The sequence below is a fragment of the Cuculus canorus genome, chromosome 9 (assembly GCF_017976375.1).
Source record: "Cuculus canorus isolate bCucCan1 chromosome 9, bCucCan1.pri, whole genome shotgun sequence".
In the NCBI taxonomy this organism is placed as follows: Eukaryota; Metazoa; Chordata; class Aves; order Cuculiformes; family Cuculidae; genus Cuculus; species Cuculus canorus.
Window position 1 is genome coordinate 1,469,327 of NC_071409.1, and position 24,838 is coordinate 1,494,164.

Sequence of the window (24,838 nt, forward strand, 5' to 3'; positions counted from 1 at the left end):
AGTTTGATGCAGTCATTGAGAGGGTACCTTCTTCTTCCACATGCACTGCTTTTCACAGGAACATTACCAGGTAGGTTATTGAGGGTTTTTTGAGACCTACAGTAAATGAAAATAGCTGGTTAGTTCAAGCAGTGTAGCCCTGTCTCCCCCAAATATACACACTTACATTTTAATATCGGTGTCGTTAACAGCTACCCACACTCTAAAGAAACAGAGTAATTACTCACACCTCACACCTACTCAATTCTTTTCCTTCTGGGGAAGACTCAAGACCCTGATTTATAACAGCTCACGGCTCAAAGTCTGTCACCTCTGAAACAGCATGATTTGGTATCAAGTAAACACTAAAGCATTGGGAAATTTTGCATCTGCTTGATTTTCTTTGTTTTAAGCTAGAAAATAATAAAAACCTCAAACCCCAAGGAATCTAGGAAATGCCTCCAGAGGGAATGAGACAGGGTGGCACCATCTTTACTGTATTCCCAGGCAGGGCAACTTAGGAGAGCTTATGCCCCACTGGGAAGCCTTCATAGCTGCGTTTTGTTGAATGCAGAAACCTAAGAAACTCTACTGAGAAAAGTCAAGTTATTTCAACATTTTGCTTTGCTTCGATCAATCACCAGATTTCAGTAGCTTCAAGTTTCAACAGACTGCACTGCTATCCAGCAAGACTCTTGTCTAAAAGGATACCACGAAAGACAGCAGAAAAAAAACCACAATAAGCAACACAAGTCAATCTTTATTGAAAACTGAAGTATTAATACATAACAATTCTTGTTACAATAAACGTGCTTTTAAGAATTTAAATCTGAGCTCATCTACTCATTGAATTGCATAAAAAATAAAAAAGTATGAATTTTCACAATTGAACTGGCTCAGAATGGAGTCTCCACTCTTTGTGTTGATGCGATAGTTCAATGCAGGAGTGAGTGATGCCTTAAAACTTATTCTGGAAGACAACATTGACCTAAACTTAAAAAAAGTACCAATACAACTGTTCGTAAGACAGTTTTAAAAAAAGTCATAAAAAGGAAACCTGCATCTATTTCATAACGAACATGAAGAACTATTACTGGGGCCTCTTGTACTTCCATTGCATGCACTCACTTTTTCAAATCTTAGACATGAGGGCAGCCAATAATAGCATTACAATAAAAAAAAACCACTAACAAATCCATTCTACTTAAAACAAGTCTGTACAGCAGCCAGCTAAAAAAAGCTTTCCCAGTTTGCCTGCTAAGTGCCCAAAAGTCACAACAGTTCAGAAAAGTCATGTTCACTTTCTTGATGTTGAAACTTCACAGCCCATAAATGGTTTAGAATTTTTTCCAAATCACAAATGGACCCTTACGACCTGTGGAATTCAGATGTTTCAGTGTTATGTTCAGCCCACACAAGGAAACATTTCCTTGTCCCCAGACAAGCACTGCTCCTCGTCCCTCTCCAAACCCATCCCACTGCCTCTCCACACCCAAAGAGAAGACAGCCTGCTCAAAGAGCCCTCGCTACTTCAGAGGAGATCTCAGAACAAACAGGATTCTTGGCGAGGTCTGATGCACAAAACTATCCTAACTTTGCTGCAGTCGGCATTCTACCTTGTCAAATCTGAGGGCCCCTGCAGGAAGCTTGGAACTGATAAAATACAAGATTAGAAAGCTGACGCTTATTAATGAGAACAATCTGAATGAGCTTAAATCTTTATGGTTTTAGAACATGGGCATTAATGGATTGCTTGGGACCTTCTGCACAAGGCAAGGCTGGCCAGTGATACCTCCTGGAGAAGGCTGGACTTGGACCAGGCCCATTTCTTACCTACAGTAGCACAAACCACATCCTGGGCGACTGCAGATTACCATTCAACAACCACAGCATTTGTCCTCTTTCCCACAAGTTCCAGCTGAAGCATCACTACCGCTCACGTTTCTCAGATGAGAGGTTTCACATACATGGTATTTACTACTTGCTGGCATAAGTTTAAGCCTAGAGTTAAGTGGCAGCATCGGATCACTGTGCTTACCTACTCAAGCAAAAATACGTTCAGAACCCAAACGAATGGTGTATAATACTGTGCTTCAGCACTGGGGAGTGATTCCAAATCAATTCTGACCATCCCTTGCTCAGACACCTTAAGTACCCAAGCAGCAGTGAGGCCAGGACGCTCCATAAAGAGCATCAATCCAAGTACCCTGGTATACAACTCTGTACCATGAACTATTCTCAAACAACACTAAGACATGGTGGTACTTACAGGTGGTGGTGCTTTGTTTAGGGTTTTTTTTTTAGTGGATGAAGAATACAAGGAAGGACTTCAACTAAAATAAGGACTTCTTCTCATCTACCACTGCATCTAAGCATTTAACTTGCACAGTATGCTCAAAAAGAAGCTTTTTTGAACAGCATTCCTGCATGTCTCCCAGAAACTTGAATCAGCTGGTTACAACAAGCATAAGCAAGATCTAATAGTAGGTTCTCTGCTTTCCTTCCTAGTGTTTTGTTAATAACCACCACACCACTGACTAGGGCTATGCATTTTAGGTGCCAATTATTAGCCATTTTTCTTTCACTGCTGCTACATTTAACAGACATTTCCATTGGTTGTTACTGACATAGGGAATATCTCAGTTTTTAAAAAATACTTTATCTAAACTCAACACCTGAAATTTGAATTTAAGAAAAAAAAAAAAACAACCCCACAACTTTCTTGGACTTCTCTTTGTTATTGCTGCAACAGTTATTTTCAGTTCCAGGTTTAAAGTAGTACTTTTTTTTTAATCATATAAAGCTGCCATAAAAGTTTTTTTTGTTTGTTTTTTTGTCTTTTTTTTTTTTTAGAGAAGCTTGATCTGAAATGTCTCTACTGCACTAGCTCTTTTCATTTGCTGAGGAGCTCTAGTGCAAACACATACTGCGTATTTATTTATAAAGGAATTCTAAATAGGGAATGTTATACAAAAAGCAGGAGAGAATGTTTCGTAAGACCCTCACTGTGTAAACGCCTATTGAATGATGTACAGTTTCCCCCGCTGCAGTTTTATATCCATGCTTTCTACTATTTGCAACAAAATACCATTAAGATAGTTATATATACATGTATTCCCCCCGTCCCCCTGCACTGTGCTTTTGGTTACTTTCCATATCAACTACCGGAGATGCTCTCCACCCTCCCAGCAGATTAGAATCGATCCCAACTGGAAGGTGCAGTACCTTTTTTAAAAGGTACAGTTTCCCCCTCATGGATGAATCCCATAATGCAACTTAGAAAAAAAAAGTGCTCAAGTAAGTGAGACTGCCTAAACGTCACGGAATATTATACACAGACCAATTCCAAGGCGATATTTGGGAATTTGAAGTTAAAGCAAATATATAGGAAGTTAAATTCATTCCTTAGCTATCTACCTATTGCAGCATTCGTGAAAGTTCTCTCCTATATCTTCAAAGCTTTAATTTATTGGGTGATGAGCCAGGAGACAGCAAAGCTTTCAGCTTGTTCTTTACAGCTTCTCCCCAGTACAGCACTGTCTGATACCTCAGCTCCGTGTTAATATGATGCTAAGACAGCAAGATGTCACTCTGTACTAGCTAAACCGGACAAACAGCCTCTATTAATGTTCACTCTACTCTCCGGCACACCTCACTAATCAAAGCTGCAAATCTACTATACAAATGGAATTGTTAAACAGACTTGAACGATGCAGTACAAATTTAAAGAGTTTGTCTGGGGTAATTTTCTGCTCCATATAAATAGCTATGGAAATCCCTAAGCTGCAGTTAAGTGCTCATGAGTAAGTTTTAAAGTACTTCTTCCAACAACATCGTTACGTTCAAGACATTAGAAATAAGGGGGCCGTCCACTGACAGTGATTCATGCAAAATAAACCTAAATTTTATTAAACAAACAAAAAAAAAGGAAGTACAAAATACAGAGAGTGCTTACTGTAAAAAATAAAGTTACTGAAGGCTCCGACCATCGAGTTATGAAGGTACGTAAGCCTCCCACCAGGGCAGAGTACTGGAGCAGCAGCACTACGTCGGCACTGATGCTACCCCAAAGTAGCTGCCAAAACTGCATAGGAGCAGAACACCCCAAAACAAAGCGTAACTAGATACACAACTTAAAAAAAGGAAATTATTTCTGAATGGAAATTCACCTACAAGAACGATACAGCCTGATATACCTCTGTGTAAACACTTAAAAGGGAACAACATTTTATAACCATTTACTGCATAATTTATTATAGGCAAAATGTATCAAAAAAATTTGCATCTTTCTGGAATCGTAAGTTGAGCGAGTTTAAGGAAAAACTTGATTTTACGTGCAATATTCAAATTAAAAAATTTTAAATCTCCCCTGTAACAATTTTGGTGTACAAATGGGGTCTAAGGTTAGCCCTTTCTCGCCACAGCATTTGCTCTGAGGTACTGCTTAAAAATCGAAGTTGCAAGAAAGAATACCAGAAGTGAGGCGTTGCAATGAAATGCTGATCTGCAGTCAGTCTTATTTTACATGCTTCTGAGTACAAGTTAGGAAGTAAAAAAAGGAAAAACCCTAAGTACACACGTCAAAATGCTGTAACCAACAAATGATTCCTACTTTGGTTACAAATATTTTTAGGAAAAAAAGGAAAGGACAGCTCTTTGAAACCTCTATATTCTGGCAGCCGAATGCAGCATGTCTGTAGACCATACTACAAGTAGCTAAGAAGGAAATTGTCATTTTAAAATATTTGTTCCCCTTTAACATACTCATCAGGCACACAAGCTTTCCTCAGAATAACATGCAGCTGAAGTCCTCCTGTTTGTTGTAGAAAGCCCTAACACTTCTAAGTTTCAGCGAAGGAAGCTGGATCAACTGCACATACATTTTCAACGGACTACAACATTCCTTAGGAAAAACAGCACGGATTTCCTGAACTGAGAACTAAAAGAAAGTGTTTTTCTATCAGTCTGTGTGGCAGTCTCACTTTGACACGTCTTGCATCGTATGAAAGATAGGACTGGATATAAATCTCCCCAGGACACGCAATTCACTACGCAGGTGATGCCAACTCCTACTATTCCTAAGAGCCAGTTTTGCCTCAAGGCAGTTTGCTTTACCTACTGGCACACACAGCATTACCTTTGTCATTTCATTCTGATCCTTAACAACATCTGTTTAACACTGAATCCATACAATGAAAATGGAAAGGTATGAAGTAAACTAATTGTGTGCGGGATTTCTACAGCTTGCCTGACTCATTTTCCAGTCGCTCCAATTTAGTAGTTGAATTTGAAAAGAATACATCACTTAAATAAAAATATGCCCCTTTTTAAACCGGCAACTTCATCAACCTGAAAAAGGCTGAAGCACTTATCTAATGTATATTATGGTATTCTATAAAGAAACTCAGTTTCATGAGTCTACCTTTTAAGACCCTGCATACATTACAACAGTGCATTAGTGATACAAGTTGTAAAATACTTTTCGGTTCCTTTGGATTTGCATATGATGATTTTGCATCAGTCACTGCAGGTAGATTGAGCAAGCTTTGTTTTTTGTGTTTTAACATGCATTCAACTAGATATGGATCAGAATAAATTTATACTCCCTTTTTATCATTATAATTAGCTAAAAAATTGCAAGACAGTCCACAAAACAGGATTTGCTTTAAGACTAACTGCTGGAGTTCCAAGATGTAAGATATGCAGCACTGGAAAATCTTCAGTGATCAGGAATTAGTAGTGTTTAGCCAAGTGTTGAAAGCATTCAGAAGAAAAGTCCTGGTTGGAGGCATGAGGGCTTCAGCACCAACTTTTAAACCTCAATTTCTTGATTGCATATCTCCCATCTTCAAACCTACATTAATAGGATGAAAAAGTAGGAAATATTCTCAATTATGATAAATACTGTTGGAGTGAGGCACAACATTCTAACTTTGCATGCACCACATCAATACGCACACACAATCAACACGATAGATGCTGAGTATCATGTAATGCTACCCTAGCACTTATCCAGTCAACCAATTCTTAACCTAGGCTCCACTACATAGCTTTTCTCCTGTCCTGTCCATTCCAGCTTTCCGTCATCACTAGTAATTTTGTCTTAAGTGCAATATTGAAAAGGTATGTTAGGCTAAATTTAACTACCAGCAGTCATGAGTTTAGTCACAGCAAAACTCTCACTTTTTATACTCATGTACTACGACTCTCCTGGATGAAATATTCTATGTGAAACATTTCAGATCTGCAGGCTGATATATAGCATCACAGCAAAATGAGAAACAGTTGTTGTGTTAAAGGAACACAGTCACCTGTAACCACAGAACTCTGGACTAGACTGCTGAAACAGAAACCCAGAGAAAGTTTGAACAAAGTTAACTTTGTCATAAACCAAATGGACTGAGAGTGGAAACTTCTAGGTCAGTCGGCCTGACAAGCCCTTATTTCAAATGGTGTTCTCAATGCACATGCTAAAATAGAGGATCCCAAATCCATCAGCCTTTGTGTCAGTGTGGAGCACATTACGCCCCCCCATCTGATAGCACATCTCAAAATTAAACTCCTTTTCTCAAAATCCGTGATCTAATTTCAATCCACACTAGAAATGATCTTTCTATGCGGACTGAAAGAAGTATGAACTGAGACTTACCTGCAACAGTGAATATATAAAATTAACTCAAGGTTGTGTATTTGTTTCAGCAGCTTGTGAGAAAGATTCACCCCCAGAGCAAGGCAAAATGCTCACCTTGCCTACATACTTAGCCAATCAAAAAAAACCCTACGAAGTTACACACATTGCTTCACCCATGAATCGTAGGACAGCCAAATTCAACAATTATCAATGAATCCAAAATGTCAAACACATTTAGTTCCAGATGTATTTTAATGAGGGAAACTGAAGGCTCATTCTTTCATATTCAACAATCATGAGCTGCAAAAATGTTTCTCAGTTTCTGAAGATGCATAGCACTGCAGAAGTCCCACTAGGCTCTTCTCCACTGCAAGGAACAGCTAGCATGGAAGCAATAATTTTCATGTAGTCTTACTCAGTTATACTGCAGAGGTACCCCAGCCTGCTTACCTTCTGAAAAATCTCCCAAAAAGAACCCACATTGCTGTCATTTGCAAGAGATTTTAATTGCATTTAATCCAAATTGGTAACTTACACTGACTGCCAGGATGATCACCACTGCGGGGGCACATAACTATAGGTTGGTGTTCCTGGAGCCCGATATGTGGGCATCGTAACTGGATGAGGAGCTACTGGAGTTGGGGAATGAGTTGTCAACAAAGTACCTAGGATGAAGAGAACATATTTTTTTTTTTTTTAAGTAAGCAAAAATTCCAGTACAGAAATAAAAAGGGGGGAGGGAAAAAAAAAAGTTAATTTTCAAAACAATCACAGCTTGGCTCATCTGCTCATTTCAAATTACCAGTTTTATTTTGCACTCCAGTCCCAATCTTCCTTCAAACATGTATGCAAGATGATCACTTCACTGTTTAGTCCAATGCACACACTCATTACTCAAAAATAGCTCTAGCAGAAACCCTGCAACATAAGCATTATTCACTGCAAAACTTTTTCCCACGCCATAATAAAATTTGATGGTACAGATGACTTGACTGATAAATCAGAATAAATTAGTTCTTATTTGCATTATTACAGATAGGTTTTGATGAAGTAAGGGGCTTCAGAAACAAACAGGCTGAGATAGCAGGATCTCAACAGACTTACTCTACAGCATGTTGTAGAAACAGTAAAACGCAACTGGGCTAAGCTTGCCACGTATGAAACCCTAATGTTAGCTCAGTTCATAACACATAGCATCCCTAGTTTTCAGATTCCTCATATTAAGTGATAAATTTGACAAGACAAAACCAGAATTTGAAACTAGGCTCACGGCTTGCATATTTTAGATTACTGAACTGAGCGTCCTTTGAGTGAATGTGAACATTTCTTTCTGAGGGAACACCCACCGAGTAACAAAGCATGACACCTCCTCAGTAAACACTCACAGGAGTTTAGGTATCAGTTAAACAGCGTTTTCCCCAAAACACTACCACTAAAAGGGTGTGGCATTAGGAAGGAAACATCCCCAAATACTGTCTGTGACAAAGAAGACTTGTAGGTAATGTGAACTGATAAAATGTTGCATCTCAACATAAAAAGGTCAGCTATATGAGGGTGGGCTGACAACATTACATCTCCCTCAGAATTAAGAGGCTGCTGCTTTCAGCTAGGCATAGAGAAATGTATTCAGACAAGGAAGTCAGACTCTTGACACCAATGAGAAACAAATGATGCAAGATATGTGAAATTCCATATATCTATAAAGAACTATTTTACCATGATACTAATATCTGAAAAGAGGATGCAGCATCTCCATCCTCAGAGATGATCAAAACACCACTGAACAAACACAACCTGATCTAGCTGGATTCACTTTGAAGACACTGGGCTAGATGATCAGCAGAAGTCCCTTCTAAATTAAACAATTTTACGATTCCACCAAGCACACCTCTGGCATCACATTTTTATAATGCAGCTCAACCTGAAAGCAGAGCTTTGCTAAGAAAGCCTAAAAGTTGTAAGTTCACGTACCTGCTGACATTGCCATAGTAGTCCCAGCCACCATCCCCATAGTCACACCGTTTCCTCTTGGTGGCGGAATTGGAGCAGGATACATGGTTGCTGGCATGCCGTTGGGCTGCACAACTGTGGTGTGGTGAATTACGTGGGGTGGTGCTGCATATAAAGGCTGTGTGTAGTAAGTGCCTTGCTGTTAGAGGAAAAAAAGTAAATGAAGTAACTCTGGTGGGGAAGATAAACGATGCCTTCTTTCATGAACGTACCATAAAATAAAAGCGTTATCCTAAAGATGAAATGTATTTACAGTGCAGAAGCAAACACATTCTTTTCAACCGTTCCAATCATGTTTCGCTGGCAAACTTCTTAACATTTGGCCCCTTTATAAGGCATTTAGGATAACACGCAAAAGCAGGGACCTTTGTAAAACTCCAGCACTGACTGCACCTTTAACAATAAGGGCTCTTTGTCATTCATTCGTTTCGTACCTTTTCATATATTAATCCATGACAGAAGTACTTTCTTTCACAACCTTTTATTCAGCTGCTTTTAAAGAACCAAAGGTTTTTGACAAATCCAAAACTCTAAGCATATTGGATAAATCTTGTTACAATCTTAATTCCCTTCCACTACTGTGTACGTGCCAGGCAAGTTTCCTGTATGCAAACAGAGGGCCAACTTCTCCCCAAAATGCCACGTTTACTGAAGTCTTAATTCTATCCTTTCTAATAGTTTTCAACAGTTTGCAGAGTATGAGACTTGGTAACTCCCTGAATCACAGAGATAAAAAAACTTAATGCAAGTTTATGATAGTTTTTGACAAAAAGAAATCAGAACACGGTAGCTATAGCATCCAGCATGCATTTTCAAAACTACTGAGAATGCAAAAGTGCACACATAGAAACTCTATAAATCACTGTATTAAGAATTCTTACTGCAGGCAGCTAAAAATTCTGTCCATGAAGAAATAAATGCGATATGAAGTTCAGAGTTGAAGAAAACATTACAAGGTAAACAAAATGGTATGCAAACAGACAGTTTTTTAGGGTTCTGCATTCACCTGTGCATACGGGTTCTGCTGTGGATAGGCACTTCGAACTGGGTACACAGCAGTCTGGTAGGGATTCGGTGATGAAGAATATGGTGGCACTGCACCACTAGTGGGTGAACAAGATACTTTATACGGGGTGCCTGGTGTATAACCTGAAACAAAGGTAAATCTGCATTAAAAATGTGAAAAAAAAGCAGCAGTAAACTGCTTTCTAGAAGTCACAGGTAACAATTTTCTTAAATTTCCAAATTCCTTAATCTTCATTCGAGTACTTAGAAGGCTAGTCTCAATATTTAAGCACAAGTTCTATCATTTACATAATAGCGATATAAGCCTGAAAATAATACCTGACCATGTCAAATAAGCACAAAAAGTTAACAGCATTTTCGCACAACTTGTTTATCAAATCTATGGATATGCAATAAAAAGTAGACTTGAATTTTCATAGTAATAATTCTGAGTACTTGGATTCGGCATATCAGGCAGAGTTCCAGCATAAGAGGATTTGGTACGTGTTAGCATCAGCCCAGTTCTCAATGCAGCCCACACTGTACTGGCAAAATGTAGTAAGTTTGCTAACCTGCAGTTACCTTCGGTAGATGATGACACAGCACAAGAATAACAATTTCAAAAGTCAGAATCATGCAAAGAGCTCAAGATGGATTTTCACAGAATAGAGGGACCCAATCTGCAACCTCCATTTTAAATTGCATTTATTCATATATCTTTTCTGGCATTTTCTGACCTGGCTAAAATAAGTATGAAAGGCTATATCCTTGCAACTGCAAATTAAGACTTCAAAGGCACTTCAATATCTTTAAATCTCCTTTTTGTGCATTACATACACAGATACACCCTTAATTATCACTTAAGGATTATTTTTATACCTTTAATCGGAAAGAATTTTGCATTTCTATTACAAGAGCCTCAAAATCAGTCCGGTGGGAACTGTTCAATTTTTACAGGGCTAAGAAGCAATAGCCCAGACAGATCCAGCCTAAAGACAGCTCTTCCATAGCCTCTCCAGCCCTCGTCAGACAAATAGCAGGATAACAGAAGAAGGTCTTGAAAAGATCTAGGGTCTCATGCAGCTCCACCACATCAGGAGACGCAACATCCACGTACATGATTCCTAGTTTGGAAGTATGCAAACTAGCTGTAGGGCAATGCAAGGAAGAAAAAGCACTTGGAAACTGCAGAAAAAAATGAGACTATCAGAATAGAGATTAGGTCAACTTAAACTGTCTAGAATGTTCCAACTTCAATACAGAGAACAGATCTGAAGCCATACAGCAGAAAGAACACAGGCATTTGTTGTGAAAAACCATCATCATGAGACATGACCTGCATTCCTTTTACAGAAGTCTGAGTTTCTTTCCAATTTCATTCCACCTTTCAAACTGAAAACTGTTGTGTTAACAAAGAATCAGGTTTACCATGAGTTTCTTCCTTTCTTTTTTTTAGACAGAATTTATCACCTTTAGAGATTCTAAAGAAAGCTACCACAGCATTTAGTCTCTACTCTCGTTTGTAGAGATCCTAAGCATTCGAAGAATAGAGTGTGCTTATGAAGTAACTTCAGTCTCTAGTATGGGCAGCTATTTGTTTTGAAAAAATCAGCTACAAAATGCTGACCAAGAATCATCACCACTGAACTACAATTATGTCCTCACTCATTCTAAAAACGCATTGGTAGAGCTGCGCAGGCCATTTAACCTCCATTCTTGCAAGGCGGTACATCTGTACAAGAGGTATTCTGCCTCTCCATGTAATTTTTTTCTTCCTTAAAGACCTTAAAAGTAAACCACATGGTTATTCAAAACCATGGAAATTTATGGAAGATACACGTAAAAAGGTTCTGAACAGCAGTGGCACGGCACACTCAAATACTGCTGCGTCATGTGAATTTTAAAAAAAAGTCAACCAACTTCTACAAGCAAGGAGTTATATCAGAAAAGTTAAAAAAAATATATAAAAAATGCCAGGCATTAGGACAAAGTACTTCAAGTTGTTGTCTGCCTGAACAAGAAGATCTGGACATTCTGAACTTGAGTTCATAGTTTAAAGAGTAGCTACAAATTAAAGCTACTCTTAGTTCTGAAATAAAAGCTTACTTTCTATTCAGCAGCAATAAAGACTTTAATAGCACTAGCTTTAAAAAAAGATTGACATCCAAAGATGGTATATGACTTCTATACGTCTTTTTTCCTTTTTCTAATAAAAGTGAAAAATCTCTACCTCTAACTTTTTATACAGCATGAGAGATGTTCCAAGATTAATCTTATAACACCATTAAGTCTAACAAGGCAAGAACCTTCCTCAGAAACCATGAATTATTATAACATAACTGACATGGAGGAAAAAAACAATTAATTGGATCAAAACACCAGTCTCATGATTTGGTAAATTGATTACCCGCAGCTTATCTTCATCTTCCTCCAGAGGGATTTGCAAACTACAGGCAGTAGCAGGACTGAAACTATCTTCCAGTTATCTGTTCCTAGGGTCAAAGTTTACAGGTGCTGCTCAGCACAGATGCAGGAATTCTGACGATAGGCACAACGGAGCACAGAAGGCAGAGACACATCATTAAGGGAATCTCAACCACGAAAGCAAATGGCCTATTAGTAATATAAGTTGATAATAAATGTTCACATAGGGTTCTGATTCCCACATTGCGAGTTATCCTCTCCATGGGAATGCCTCTCCCTTGAGAATCACTCTCAAAGTACTTCAGCAACCCGCTGTAAATGCGTGCTAGTACCCCTAGATATGATATGTGCACAGAGGCAACACAATATCCAAAGGAGAGAATGTTTTTTAATTACTGGAACTTATAACATCCACCCCTTTCCCTACCTTCAAGACCGAAGACAAGCCAAAATCAGTTCTGCTCTTGCCATGCCTCTAAGCAGGAAGCTACACACTTCTAACACGTTTTGCAGGCATACATTTTAGATTACTTATCTCTCTTATCTCGGTAATTGCTACCACACCCTATTAAAAGTCTCCCAGTGGTTAATGAAATGCCACATATCCCAAACATTGAACTGCAATATTGCAAGCAGGTTTCCACAATGTAAGCTTCTGAGTTTCAAGCAGTGTCCTTTCCTATCCCTGTAAGGTACAGAAGGACAGTCAGGGACAAGTCTGGTTGTGTGCCATGTGTATTTCTGAGACACTGGCATAATACCCGCAAGTGAAAGAGTTCCTGAAGATCTACGTCAATAAAGCAGTGCAAGGAATTCCTCACCATGCAAAACACCAACAGGCAGAATACCATTCTATCAGATCTACGTTCTTGGAGTAAGTGGAAATGAAATGCCACCAGTTTCTGGTTTGTTTCAAGCATTAGCACATCATAATCATCGTATCTACTACTGAAAGCAGAATTACATAAAACAACTCAGGTGGGTGCTCTGGTTTCTCTTGTGTCTGTTTTTCCATCTCCTTTTTCCTAGGCTCAACACATTCCCTTTCCTCTTAAATGACAAGCGCACAAGTATAGTTACCTAAATCCATAAAAACATTTTTCCTCAGCAACCAGGCTTTCTAGACAATTAGTTCATGCAGGACCATTTTCAGGGCAGAAAGAAGGCAGCAAGTGGAACTTGGATAGATATATCATTTAAGAAAAGCATGAAAGAGAAAAACTTTGAAGACAATAGATAGAAGATAAAACAGGAATCTGGAAACAACCAGTAGGATGCAAAGCAAGCAGAATCAAGAAGGAAGCAGTGAAGGGAAAAGCAATGCAACCCTGAAGTATCAGTCTGAAACACATAAAGAATAGCTAAAAACTTAGCTTTTCTTTTCTCTGACGGTGTAAGCAGTATGACTGTAGAGAAGATTATATGCACTTTAATTTATCAGATGATTCCTTATGAGTCATATTCAAAGCAATGTAAAACTTCTCCCACAGTATTAGTGTTATTGTAGGCCCCTACAGCTTTTCCTTTCTTTGTTCTAACAACTTCCAAACTTCAGGGTACTGCTTTGACAAACCCATTACACATACCTGTTTGGAAGGTAGGATTTGCTCCAGGATACATATTAGGGGAATAGGCAGGAGCAGCTGCTGCATAGCCCATTGGGAAGCCAGCTAGAAGGAAGAACACATCAAAGTTATTTTGCAGAATGAATGCACAGTCTAACTAGACTTTACTCTCAAAGATTCGCGCTGTACATCTTTTAACCGAGATGAGCTAACAGATGGCCTTCAATCACTCCTCTCCAAATAAAACACTGGGCTCCTCTTCTCCCAAACCACCTGAATAGCTGAATGCTAAATGAAGGGAACAGCTAAGGAGTCACAAGTGCCATACTCCCTTAAATCCCTGTTTCAGTGAATTGCAAAGCTGTCCAAGCAGCTCCCAAGTTAGTTGGACAACAAATTTTTGTGCAACTATTCAAACTCCCTCCTCCCAGAGCTGTAAAACTCGATGTACATAAAATATTTATCTGAAGAGACTTTTCCACAGAAATCAGTCCCTTGAAGTCAGCCCGACTCTGAGTGCCCATATTGGAGATAGCACAAGTAAAGAATACAAAGCAACCTTAAGCAGTCCAAAACACTTGTTGCATTTGACATAAATTTGTTATTACACCTGGGTATCAAACAAGCTCACCAGTTTCAGCCATGTACTGTGACAGTTAACAGTGAAAAGTTATTCACTGAGGTACAGACAAAGTGATAGGCAAACACTTCTACACCAGAGTACAAGAACCACTAAGGCTGAACTTTATGATATACCGGCCTCCAACACAGAGCAAAAACCAGCATTAGCAAAAGCTACAGTTACTTGAAAGATACTAAGTTTGTTTACATCGTAATAAGTGAAAGTGCTGAATCAATCACAGCTATTATTTTTTCCAGGGACTAATTTACATTATTCCAAACTATAAAACTGAGTATTTAGAAAGACATAGTTACTACCACATTTTGTTACCATCATCTAAAGACTTCAAATTCTCCAGATAAAAGGCAGCTGGTATTTGCATATTCATTGTCAGGCTTAAGGTTGCTAGTTTTAAACTGCTGTTCAAATTTCAGTGGTTTCTATTTTGCTGTGAATCCCAGAATCCTTTGCAATCACTCCTAACAATAAAAATTCCTTAGCTCATGGCTATATATTCTAACCTGGTTTTGTAAACCACTCTGTAAACGTATCAAGTGATACACACTCGGCACTACTATCAGGTGGTCAGCATGGGTAAGACTAAGAAAAACATTAGGCTTTAAAATCAAAGGTAAAAATAACATATCCAACTCATTTTAACAACGTGTAAGCAGCTCTTAAGATTTCAAATTCATAAGCTATTAGTGAATAGCTTTAGTAGAGCTTTACACCTGCCTCAAACTGCCCACACAGCTGCAACATTATTTAAGTTGTATATGTTTTCAGTCCTCTCCTCTTTCTTCACGGTTTATTATAACAGAGCACTCTGAGCTGCTCTGGAAACAAGTTGCCTGCGAAAAACAGTCGACAAGCAGTTCTAACTTCTACACAGAACTTTCATCCATGTGAGAATGTCTTCATATTGACTCCTTATTACTGTAAACCCATCCAACCGCCCCCAAAAGCAGTAGTATAATATAAACAGCTACTAAATATGCAACAGCTTTAGAAACAGGGCCTCTAAACGATACATTCCACCTATCAGCATGTTCATTGCTCTCTATTGCCACGTAACCCATGTAAATTCAGTGGTTCCAAAAGAAGAATCTGTAGCTTTTAATTTCGGAGAGGCAAAGAAGTAAGACAGTGATGCAACAGGGCTTTAAAAAAACCCTAAAGTGCAAGTCTACTTTTCATTTTACATAGCGTGTTTCATATTTCTCCCACAATCTTCAAGCCTGCAGCAGGTGGCTCAGCAAGTTATCCGTAAAAGTATAGTTCTGTACACCTTACTAAGCTGAATTTAAGGGTCAGGGTGGTGTAAACTCAAGGACTTCACTGCTGTAAGGAAGAATTTTGAATGATCAACTTGTAGCATGACATTTAAGGCACTTCTACAACAATTCTACTTCAATTCCATATATTTTAGTTATGCTAATTTACAACTAAGAGGAGACTGGCTAAATACAGCACTTACATAATTCAACATGTAGTGTAACAGTAGAATAAAAGATCAGAAGTTGTAATGTTGTTTAAGCTGCTATTTATGAATCCACAATAGTTTATCTTCCCAAGTAAATTAATGTACCACTTAAATTAGTACAAACAAGAATTTCAATGCAATGTTTAAATGGTTATAAGCACAAATGAAACCCTGGTTAACATAAATCTGTGTTCAGAAAATGAATAAAGATAAAAACACAAAGTTATATTTAAATAATTCATAATACACTTTATCTAAGTAAAAGAAAGTCTTGAAAAAGCAATCTATTATGAAACAATTATAAAAACAATTGTACTGTTACTGATATTAATTAGTGAACCACTGCTGATTGCCTTATTATAAAATTACAGTAGCTCATAAAACTAAGACAGTTACAGAGAATAAAACCATCCTTTGGGACATATGGTTACACAGCACCTGCTTTACCATTTATTACTGCACCGTTTCAGTCACTCAACAGATTTAAAAATATTGCAACACAGATTGTTTTCCCCCTCATAAATACTGTAGAAATCAAGCAATGTACACTAGTTCAAGGAAAAAATTAAGAAGTACTTGAAAAGCAAAAATAAAAATGAAAAGGTTTTAGAGACAATCAAGCGAACAGTAAAAAAAATTCTTTTATGCACCAGCATTCAGAAGAAGGAACACAGAAAAGCGAACAAGGGGAATTCCAGTATGCTACCTAACCTGTAAAACAAACTTAAAACCTGTAAATGCCAGTGAAAAATACAGTACGACTACAATGAACATCAGCAGTAATGGCACAGAATGTTTTCCAGCTCCCAACCAGCAAAACCGACTAAAAATTAGAGAACAGCCGCCCTGTAAAAGCTGCAAAAGTTTAATTGGTTACGATACATTAAAATCGGAGCTGAAAGATTGTCCAGCCTCTCCCAGGATGGAGTGACTCCCTTACCCCAAAAAACAGGAGAGACAAAAAAGACCGCACCAAGACATACTGCTTGAAATGCGTCAGAGAGGCACACAGCCCTTCTCTTTGGCCTTCTTGGAAAGTTGCGTTCGCATCCAATTACTGTCTTATCCAACCTCAGAACTATGGGGCATCAGAAACAAAGCCTGCTCACACACATCAGGAGATTAGGGGCGAAAAAAAGCTGGTCAGAAACTTGAAAGCCAAATGAGTAGGAGAGAAAGCATCAAATACATCCAATTTCTGTTTTAAAAACATTTTTTTGGCCACTTCCTTGGTCCTACCTTTGATGCTATGCTTTGGGCAGCCATAACACAGATAGCACAAACAAGAACTAGATGATAGAAAGGTTAACAGCGCCAGCCAACTAGCAGCAAAAATAGACTGACTCCTCTTCTTGCAGGGCATAATTATTAGAGCTCCTAAAATAAGCTGCTTTGGAAGAGATGCTGAAGTTAGAAATATAACAGAACAACTGACATCACTCTTGAAATGTCACTTTTTAAATTTAACACCCCTCCACCCCACTCCCAAAACAGATTACCATAAGCCATCCATAAGGGACTATTTCTTCTTGATTGCAAACAAAGATCAGTGTAACTGAAACTCATCGAAAACAGTTGCTTACCTGGATAACCGATTCCTTTGGCATTTGCATAGGGAACCCCAGAAGATCCAGGGCTATATACAGGATTCATGATTTCAGTAACTGAGTCAGGGGAAAAAAGAAAAGAAAATAGGTACTTAATCAACTATAGGGAAAGCATTAAATCTCAGCAATAAAAATGGAACTAGAAATGGGGGAAAGTGTATCAGAAGAAAAAGGAGCAGAGGGAAAACCAGCAATTCCACTCCTCATCAATATTAAAACTGCAGCTACAAGCAAGAGTGAGTCACTGTAGAAGTAAGTTTGGAAGCATCACAACCCTCAATCAGCTAGAGAACGTCTCCGGAATGAAACATTCCTTGTTGCAGAGCACACTTTTCAAATATTTCCATCCCTAAGAGTTCCTGCATAGCACACACATCCATAATGCTCGGAAGCAGCTTCTATGCATTGGACTTCTCCCTCTATGTCATCTATCAACCACTTCTTGTCTATCTGCCACCCATTAAGCTTAGTTCTGTGTTCTTTCCTGAAACACCTAGGCAAAGGATGCAAATTCTTATGGCCCATTACTACTGGCATTTCCAGCCCAGGATTCCAGTCCTTTACCAGCACTAAATTTTTCAACCATTAACAACCCAGGCAAGTGACAGAAGACTTTCTGTATTAACCAGCCAGCTCACATTTGGTTGGTTGGCTATCTTTTGCTAGGTTCTTCAGAGCCTGCGACAGCTGGGGCCAGTCATTTCCAAATTGTGGATTCACACACCAAAAAGGCACCTACAGCTAGCACTGCTGGCAGGAACAAACCAACCTCCAGTCTTAAAAATGATCTTGCAGGTAAACAACCAGGAAAAACAAAAATAGCATTGAAGATGCTTCTCAATTTTTTTTAGTACATTTAGGTACTTCAAGGAGTATAAAATCCTGCATCACAGCTTACCAGCAAGCCCACCACAGACCTCTTACAAGAATACTCTTCACAACAACTTCTCTAATATTTTAGGAAAAAATCCCCCTATTTTAACGCTAGTGTCTTTAATTATCTGATTTTCTGCATTTATTTATAGATTTACCACCTCTCTTCCTACAAGTGCTGATTTTTCACTACTAATAGCATGCCAAGAGAGCACACTACGGAACCAGACTTCATTATTGACTGTTAATATCTGATACTTGAGTCCCTTCCTCTCCTGCATCTCAAGATGCTGCCTTACTTAGATGAACAGAGTATTAAGCAGCTTAATAGAATTTTGTAAAGGAAGTTTATGAAGCAAGAAAAAAATCATAATTACACGTGCAATGCTTTAGTTACAGAATACATTATGGCAGGAATCTGAGTTTATCAGTATAGCTGCACTGATAAACCTATGTTAAGTGACTGTATAAAACAAAGAGTTTGCTTTTTAAAGTAACACTAAAACCAGCTCTGTGCCAAAAGTTTTAGCTGCACTCAGTACACATTTGTGCAGAACTAGACAACAGAAAGTAAGTGCTGTCAGAAAGTTTATCATCAGGTTTCACAAAACACTCGAACTCGAGGTAAGAGAATTACAGGATTCACCAGCTTCTTGGACTTCCTACACACACTTAAGAATAATACCAACTTAAAAAGAATTGCTTCTATTTTTCCGAGCTTCATACTTGATTACATATCAAGACAACAGAATCCATTAAGAATGAACTAAAAGCCAAACACCCTGCCATTTACATTACTTAGTATAAAGAAAGTTCCCCAGAGCAGCATGTTTTAATCACCTGACCAACATCAAAAAGCAGTCTGACACAAATCTCTTTGGAAATGTTCTACAGCAAACTAGTCGTCTTCAACTATACAGCATAATTTTCCACTGAAGCCCCGTGGAGTTCTAGAGGCTGGAGTTCTCTGCTAAGCCATAACCAACAGGTATATTTTGCATTTCACCATAGCAAGCCTGTTCTTTTCTCCCATGCTTTCTTCTGCGTATCCTCCTTCCTAAATAAGGACCCTCATTTACTTGAAAACCTCCAGTCTGTTCCCTTAATATCTCCCTGCATTTCTTCCTCATTTGCATCTCTGCTACTCTTTCAATGTTGATTTTGTCACATCTTGTCTCTAAACTTACAAAACCCATAAGAGGTTCAAGCTTTGTTTCAGTACCAGTGCTTCAGTACCTACAAATATGCTGCTCCTCCTTGCAGCCTCTACAGGAATTAGGAGGAAAGATCCGCTAACAAGACAGACAGACAGGATTGGAAAACAAGCCAAAGCATTCTGTAAATATCTGTGTAAAATATAAAAAAATCCCGAACTACAAGAAGTCAGCAACTGCAGAGGAACATAAGGACATATATTCTGGAGGATGACTTAGGAGCCATACAAAGCTGAAAAGGTACAGAAAACACACAGAAAAGGTCAGACAACTCATCAGACTTAATCTCAAAGGAAGTGCAGACTGAGAAAGGAATTCAACTTAAGTAATGGTGAAAAAACCCTACAGCACGGAGAGCCTGCAACCTGGCTCTTACTGGAAACGATGTCAGCTGCCACTTCAAATGCATCCACACTCTGAAATTCCCAGATGTACATAAACGTACACACACACGTATTAATTCAGCTTTGGCTGAACAGGTATGTACTTTCACTGCTCCTGCTTTCACCCCTGAGAAGCAAGTAGAGATCTACCAGCCTACAAAATTGCTTACAGTTTTTGTAGTGCAGACAAAACTTCAGATCACTCCTAATTAAAAATAATTATTTTCAGGTCTTCTCTGAAGGTCCCAACATGTGTGAGTATAATTACACAGTATTACCCAGTGGCTGCAATCATCCCACTCGTACCGTAATTTTACTTGGAAAGGCATCTGTTATATTGAAATACGGAACCTCGCAGTCCACTTTCCCTGTAATGCTAAAACTCCACATCAAACACTAGGGAAAATGGTATAAAGCGAGTCCAGAGAACAACAGCTTTAAACCCTTCTGTTGGCATCCCCTCCAAAGCATTCTCATGTTAATGTATATGTAAATAAGCACCTACTGTCCATCATCTGTATATAAATTGTACAGAGTCAACTGTATACAAATTACAGTTAACTAATCCTTTCAGCTGGAATGAAGGTAATCATACTGGATGCTCCAATTAAAGATCATGCAAGCATGCTTGGGAAGCGCAAAAGCTTCACCTTTCACTCTTGCTAAAGCCAAACAATCAAACCCAGTTTTGATCAAGCCTCTTAAATATCATCCTGGTACAGATACCGGGACAATCATCCTCCTCTTAAACCCATGTGTCAGAAAGCTGAGCACAAAGGCCAATCACTACTAATGCTGAAGTTCTAGCACTTCCAATCACATATGGATTTGCACATAGCTTTTCTAGCTACACTCGGAATAAGCGCGTTTCTAGGAAATTCTGCTTTTAGAAATCGCTTCACACAGAAATATACAAAAACCCACAGATCAATGCAAATCCTGTAAAAGAGACTGCACATTCCTTTGTAAGAGACACATTTTCTTACTGTTCATTTTTAAGGCTGTGCAGAAACGCTATCTGAACAAGATCCGCTGAACGCATTTTGTGCTCCTTTCTTTGACAATTCCATCATAAGAGATAGGAAGATTCTCCAAGTGCCTTGCCTGAAGCCTGCTACTGTGGTCCACTAACGCTTTTCGTTTTAGAACCAGAGCAGACTCACAGTAAATCATTATAGTATTTACCATCTATCCATCCTGAAATACTTTTAGAATGCTGTTTACAATAAAACCGTACAAATGCCCTGGTTTCCAGTCACATACCATTTCTTAATCGAGTTAATAACCATCTTAGTAACATTCTACATTTCACTCATTTCATTTCCAGTCAAAGTTTAATAGAAGTAAAATACAGTTCCTAAATGCCTGGTAGTTCATAATGTAAAAAAAGTCTTTTTCTCTGCTAAGTAACACAGAAACAAGTTGAGGATGCTTCAGGTGTTCAAATAACTGACAACAATTAAAGTCTTAGCTGCCTTACATTCTGTTAAAACTTCAGCCACCACAACAGGTCCTTTGATGCAAACCTAGCCTGGATAACGGGGACTTTTGTCACAATTCCACTAAAAAAAGGGATTTATATCAGCAGGCATTCAGCACTTCATGAAGTCCAAAACCAGACACATCCCATGCTGCACTGGTATATGCAGGTAGCACGTACTTCTTCCATTCGTCCAAGGCCTCAGAAAAGGTCACTGGAGTTCTACTGGGAAGCAAGCTGGAAACAGGGCACAGGCTTATGGTAGTCCATGACCGAAGCCAGCTAGAATCAATTATTACACAGGACTGCCATGCTTCTGGCCAGCAATCCCACTCCCTGCACCGGGACAGCACAGGCACACTCACCTCTCACTATGTTACGTCAGTTAAGTCAGAATTCAGGCAGAATTCTGCCAGAGTTTTGGGGGCAGGGCGTTGCTGTGTTTTCTTCCTACCAGCTTGAGAGAGCTGAGACATCACCACATGGCTAAGACAGCACCAGTTCCAACGCAAGGAAGGAAGCAGGACTGGATAGTGGCAGAACAGACTGAGTGTGCAGAGCCACAGCCTGGAAAAGGACAGTTAACAGCTTTGCCGAAGGTTGATACGTAAAGTAAAATACAAAGCTGGAACCACCATTCATGTGCAAGTCTTCCTCCCCTGCTTCAGTTACAAGCTGGTTTTGTCATAAAAGAATGAGACCCCTTACTTTTTATTATTTTAAGACTACAAAGGAATAGAGCAGTTCATGCTTTTTAATACTTTCTAATGAAAACAATTCTCACCTCTAAGCCTGTTCTACATGTGGTTTGTCATTATGGGGGTTTTGTGTTGAAATACACACACATTAACACCCGCACTACTTGTCCCCACTACCAGTAAGGACAGAGACAATATGATCTACACTAAACAGAATTAGTTCTGTATGTTGTTGACAAAAAGAAAACCTATATCAAAATTTAATACTAAGAGCCTGCTCGTAAACTAACTTCATTTGTACATTAGTGGCACCGCTCTGTTCTTCACCTCCCTGACCAGAATATTAACAAAACCTTTTTTCTTCAAAAAACAACACTACCTATGGAAAGCTCAAACAAACAGCCCGGCATTTCTCAAAGCCTACAATTTCTGTTGTTGCTACCACATAAGGGGATAAAAGTTATCAGCTGCAATTCTTGCATCTCCTGCATAACTTTGAGACTGTATACGTTCTTATTTCCAAGAAGTGGAGCAGTGCAGCAAAATCATCAGTTCCTCATGGGAAAAGCGTCACCAGCCTGTTTACTGCCAAATTTAGGGAAAGTTAATCAACTAGGAGAAATAAAAAAAATCACATTGGAAAAATAAAACTTCACTTCATGAAGGAGTCATTCACAATGTTTTTGTTAAATCCTGAAGCTCTGCTTCGTCCTAAATTTTCACCCTACAAAGCCTCTTCATTAAGTCCATTTTCAGTTTATTCCTTGTTCCATTTTGAAACAAGATGAAGCTGTCACAACTTTCAAATTAAGGCAGAATCTCAAAAAGTCTCCTAATTTCTCCTGCTTTCTAACTTGAAAGTTAAAGTCTGTAATTACCACCACAGACATGCAGGTTGGAAAGCATGGCTTATAGCAGCATGGAATTTTCATGGTACTAACAGTTACACATTTTACAGTAAAATCACTTTAGAGCAGACAGAAAGTCTGGTCAAATCAGGTAACATGCACACGACTACTGAATACTGAAGAATAAATTAACTAGGCCCTCCTCACGCAGAGAGCTGTACACTTCCCCACACTGAAAACCCAACTTTTACATTCCTCTGTGCACAGATTCCGTTCTTTGGCTGGTGTTTATGGTTTGGCTCCAGATGTTGAAGAAAAGCTCTGAAAGTATGGTTTGCACCAGGCCTTTTTCCTTTTTGTCTCCCAACTCTCCCTAGAAGCTACAGACGACTGAGACGTTATTTCTGTTCCCAGCTCCCTGGTTCAAAGGTGACAGGACAACATGGAGCCACACAGAGAATCTCACTGATGCTGTTGAGGTGAAACCCAACTGGCTACCCCAAATTCATGGATTTCTGTGAATTACAGAATGGTTTGGGTTGGAAGGGAACTTGATATCCATCCAGTTCCAACCCCCTTGCCATGGGCAGGGAACACCTCCCACTGGATCAGGGGGCTCCAATCCCCATTAATCCTGGCCTTCAACACCTCCAGAGATGGGGCAGCCACAGCTTCCTTGGGCAACCTTCCCCACCACCACAGGAAAACATTTCTTCCCCAAGATCTCATCTCATCTCAATCTCCCCTCCTTCAGGTTAAAAACATTCTTCCTCATCCTATCCCTGCACTCCCTGATCAAGAGCCCCTCCCCAGCTTTCCTGGAGCCCCTTTCAGTACTGGAAGTTACTCTAAGAGTTTCCCCAGAGCCTTCTCTTCTCTAGGCTGAACAACATCTGTCCAGTTCCACCCCCCTGCTACGGGCAGGGACACCCCCCACTGGATCAGGCTGCCCAAGGCCCATCCAGCCTGGCCTTAAACACCTCCAGGGATGGGGCAGCCACAGCTTCCCTGGGCAACCTGGGCCAGGGCCTCCCCACCCTCAGCGTGAAGAATTTTTCCCTAACGTCTAATCTAAATCCTCCCCTTCCAATTTAACGCCATCCCTCCTCAACCCATGCCCTTGTAAAACCCCCTCCCCAGCTCTCCCGGAGCCCCTTTCAGCGCTGGAAGCTGCTCTGAGGTCTCCCCGGAGCCTTCTCTCTTCCAGGCTGAACAACCCCCACCCCCTCAGCCCGCCCCGCACGGGAGCCGCTCCAGGCCTCCGTCCCCGCCGTGGCCCGCTCTGGCCGCGCTCCGGGCGCTGCGGGGCCCGGGCCGGGCCGCACTCACCGGGCGGCGCTGGCGGCTGCTGCGCGGGGCGGGGTCGGGGCCGCGGCTGCTCCGCGCCCGGCGCTCCGCTCGCTGCGCACCGCGGGGCGTCACTTCCGCCGCGCGCGTGACCGGAAGTCGCGTCTCCCCCCTTCACACCCTTCCCCCCCTCCCCCCCGCCATGAGGCATCGCGAGAGCTGCAAAGGGCGGCGCGAGTGCCAGGGCAGGCCGAGCATCCAGGGCAGGCCCAGCACCCAGGCCAGGCCCGAGCCCAGGCCCGGTTCAAACTCAGCCCCAGTCCCAGATCAAAGCTTAAGCTCAGACCCAGCCCCACATCAAAGATCAAGCTAAGCCCCAGCACCAGCTCCAGCTTAGCCCAGCCCAGCACCCAGGCCCAGCTCAAGCTCAGATGCAGACCCCGGTCAAGCGCAGACCCAAGTGAAGCTGAAGCTTAGCCCTAGACCCAGGTCAAGCTCAGACCCAGGCCCAGCCCGACCTCAAGCTCAGATCCAGCCCCAGCTCAACCTCAGCCCCAGACCAAGCCCAAACTCAATCCCAGCTCAAGCTCAGCCCCAGCCCCAGCTCAATCCTCAGCTCAAGCTCAGCCCCAACTACAGCTCAGCCCCAGCCCAGCCCCAGCTCAGACCCAGCTTTTCTAGACACTTGAGCTCAGTATAAAACCCAAACCGGTGAGCAAGGCAAGCTGA

At 40.3% G+C, this 24,838-nt stretch overlaps 1 protein-coding gene across 1 annotated transcript; it reads right to left on the reverse strand.

The window, feature by feature from the left end:
- Positions 1 to 719: 719 nt before the first annotated feature.
- FAM168B (family with sequence similarity 168 member B) lies at positions 720 to 24,268 on the reverse strand. The gene is made up of 7 exons (XM_054074955.1): positions 24,152 to 24,268; positions 17,303 to 17,383; positions 13,636 to 13,719; positions 9,627 to 9,769; positions 8,582 to 8,759; positions 7,146 to 7,275; positions 720 to 5,833 (listed from the first exon to the last, which is right to left on the reverse strand). Exons 2-6 carry the CDS (start codon positions 17,370 to 17,372, stop codon positions 7,163 to 7,165), a joined length of 588 nt encoding a protein of 195 aa, XP_053930930.1. The 5' UTR covers positions 17,373 to 17,383; positions 24,152 to 24,268; the 3' UTR covers positions 720 to 5,833; positions 7,146 to 7,162.
- Between the last annotated feature and the right edge of the window lie 570 nt (positions 24,269 to 24,838).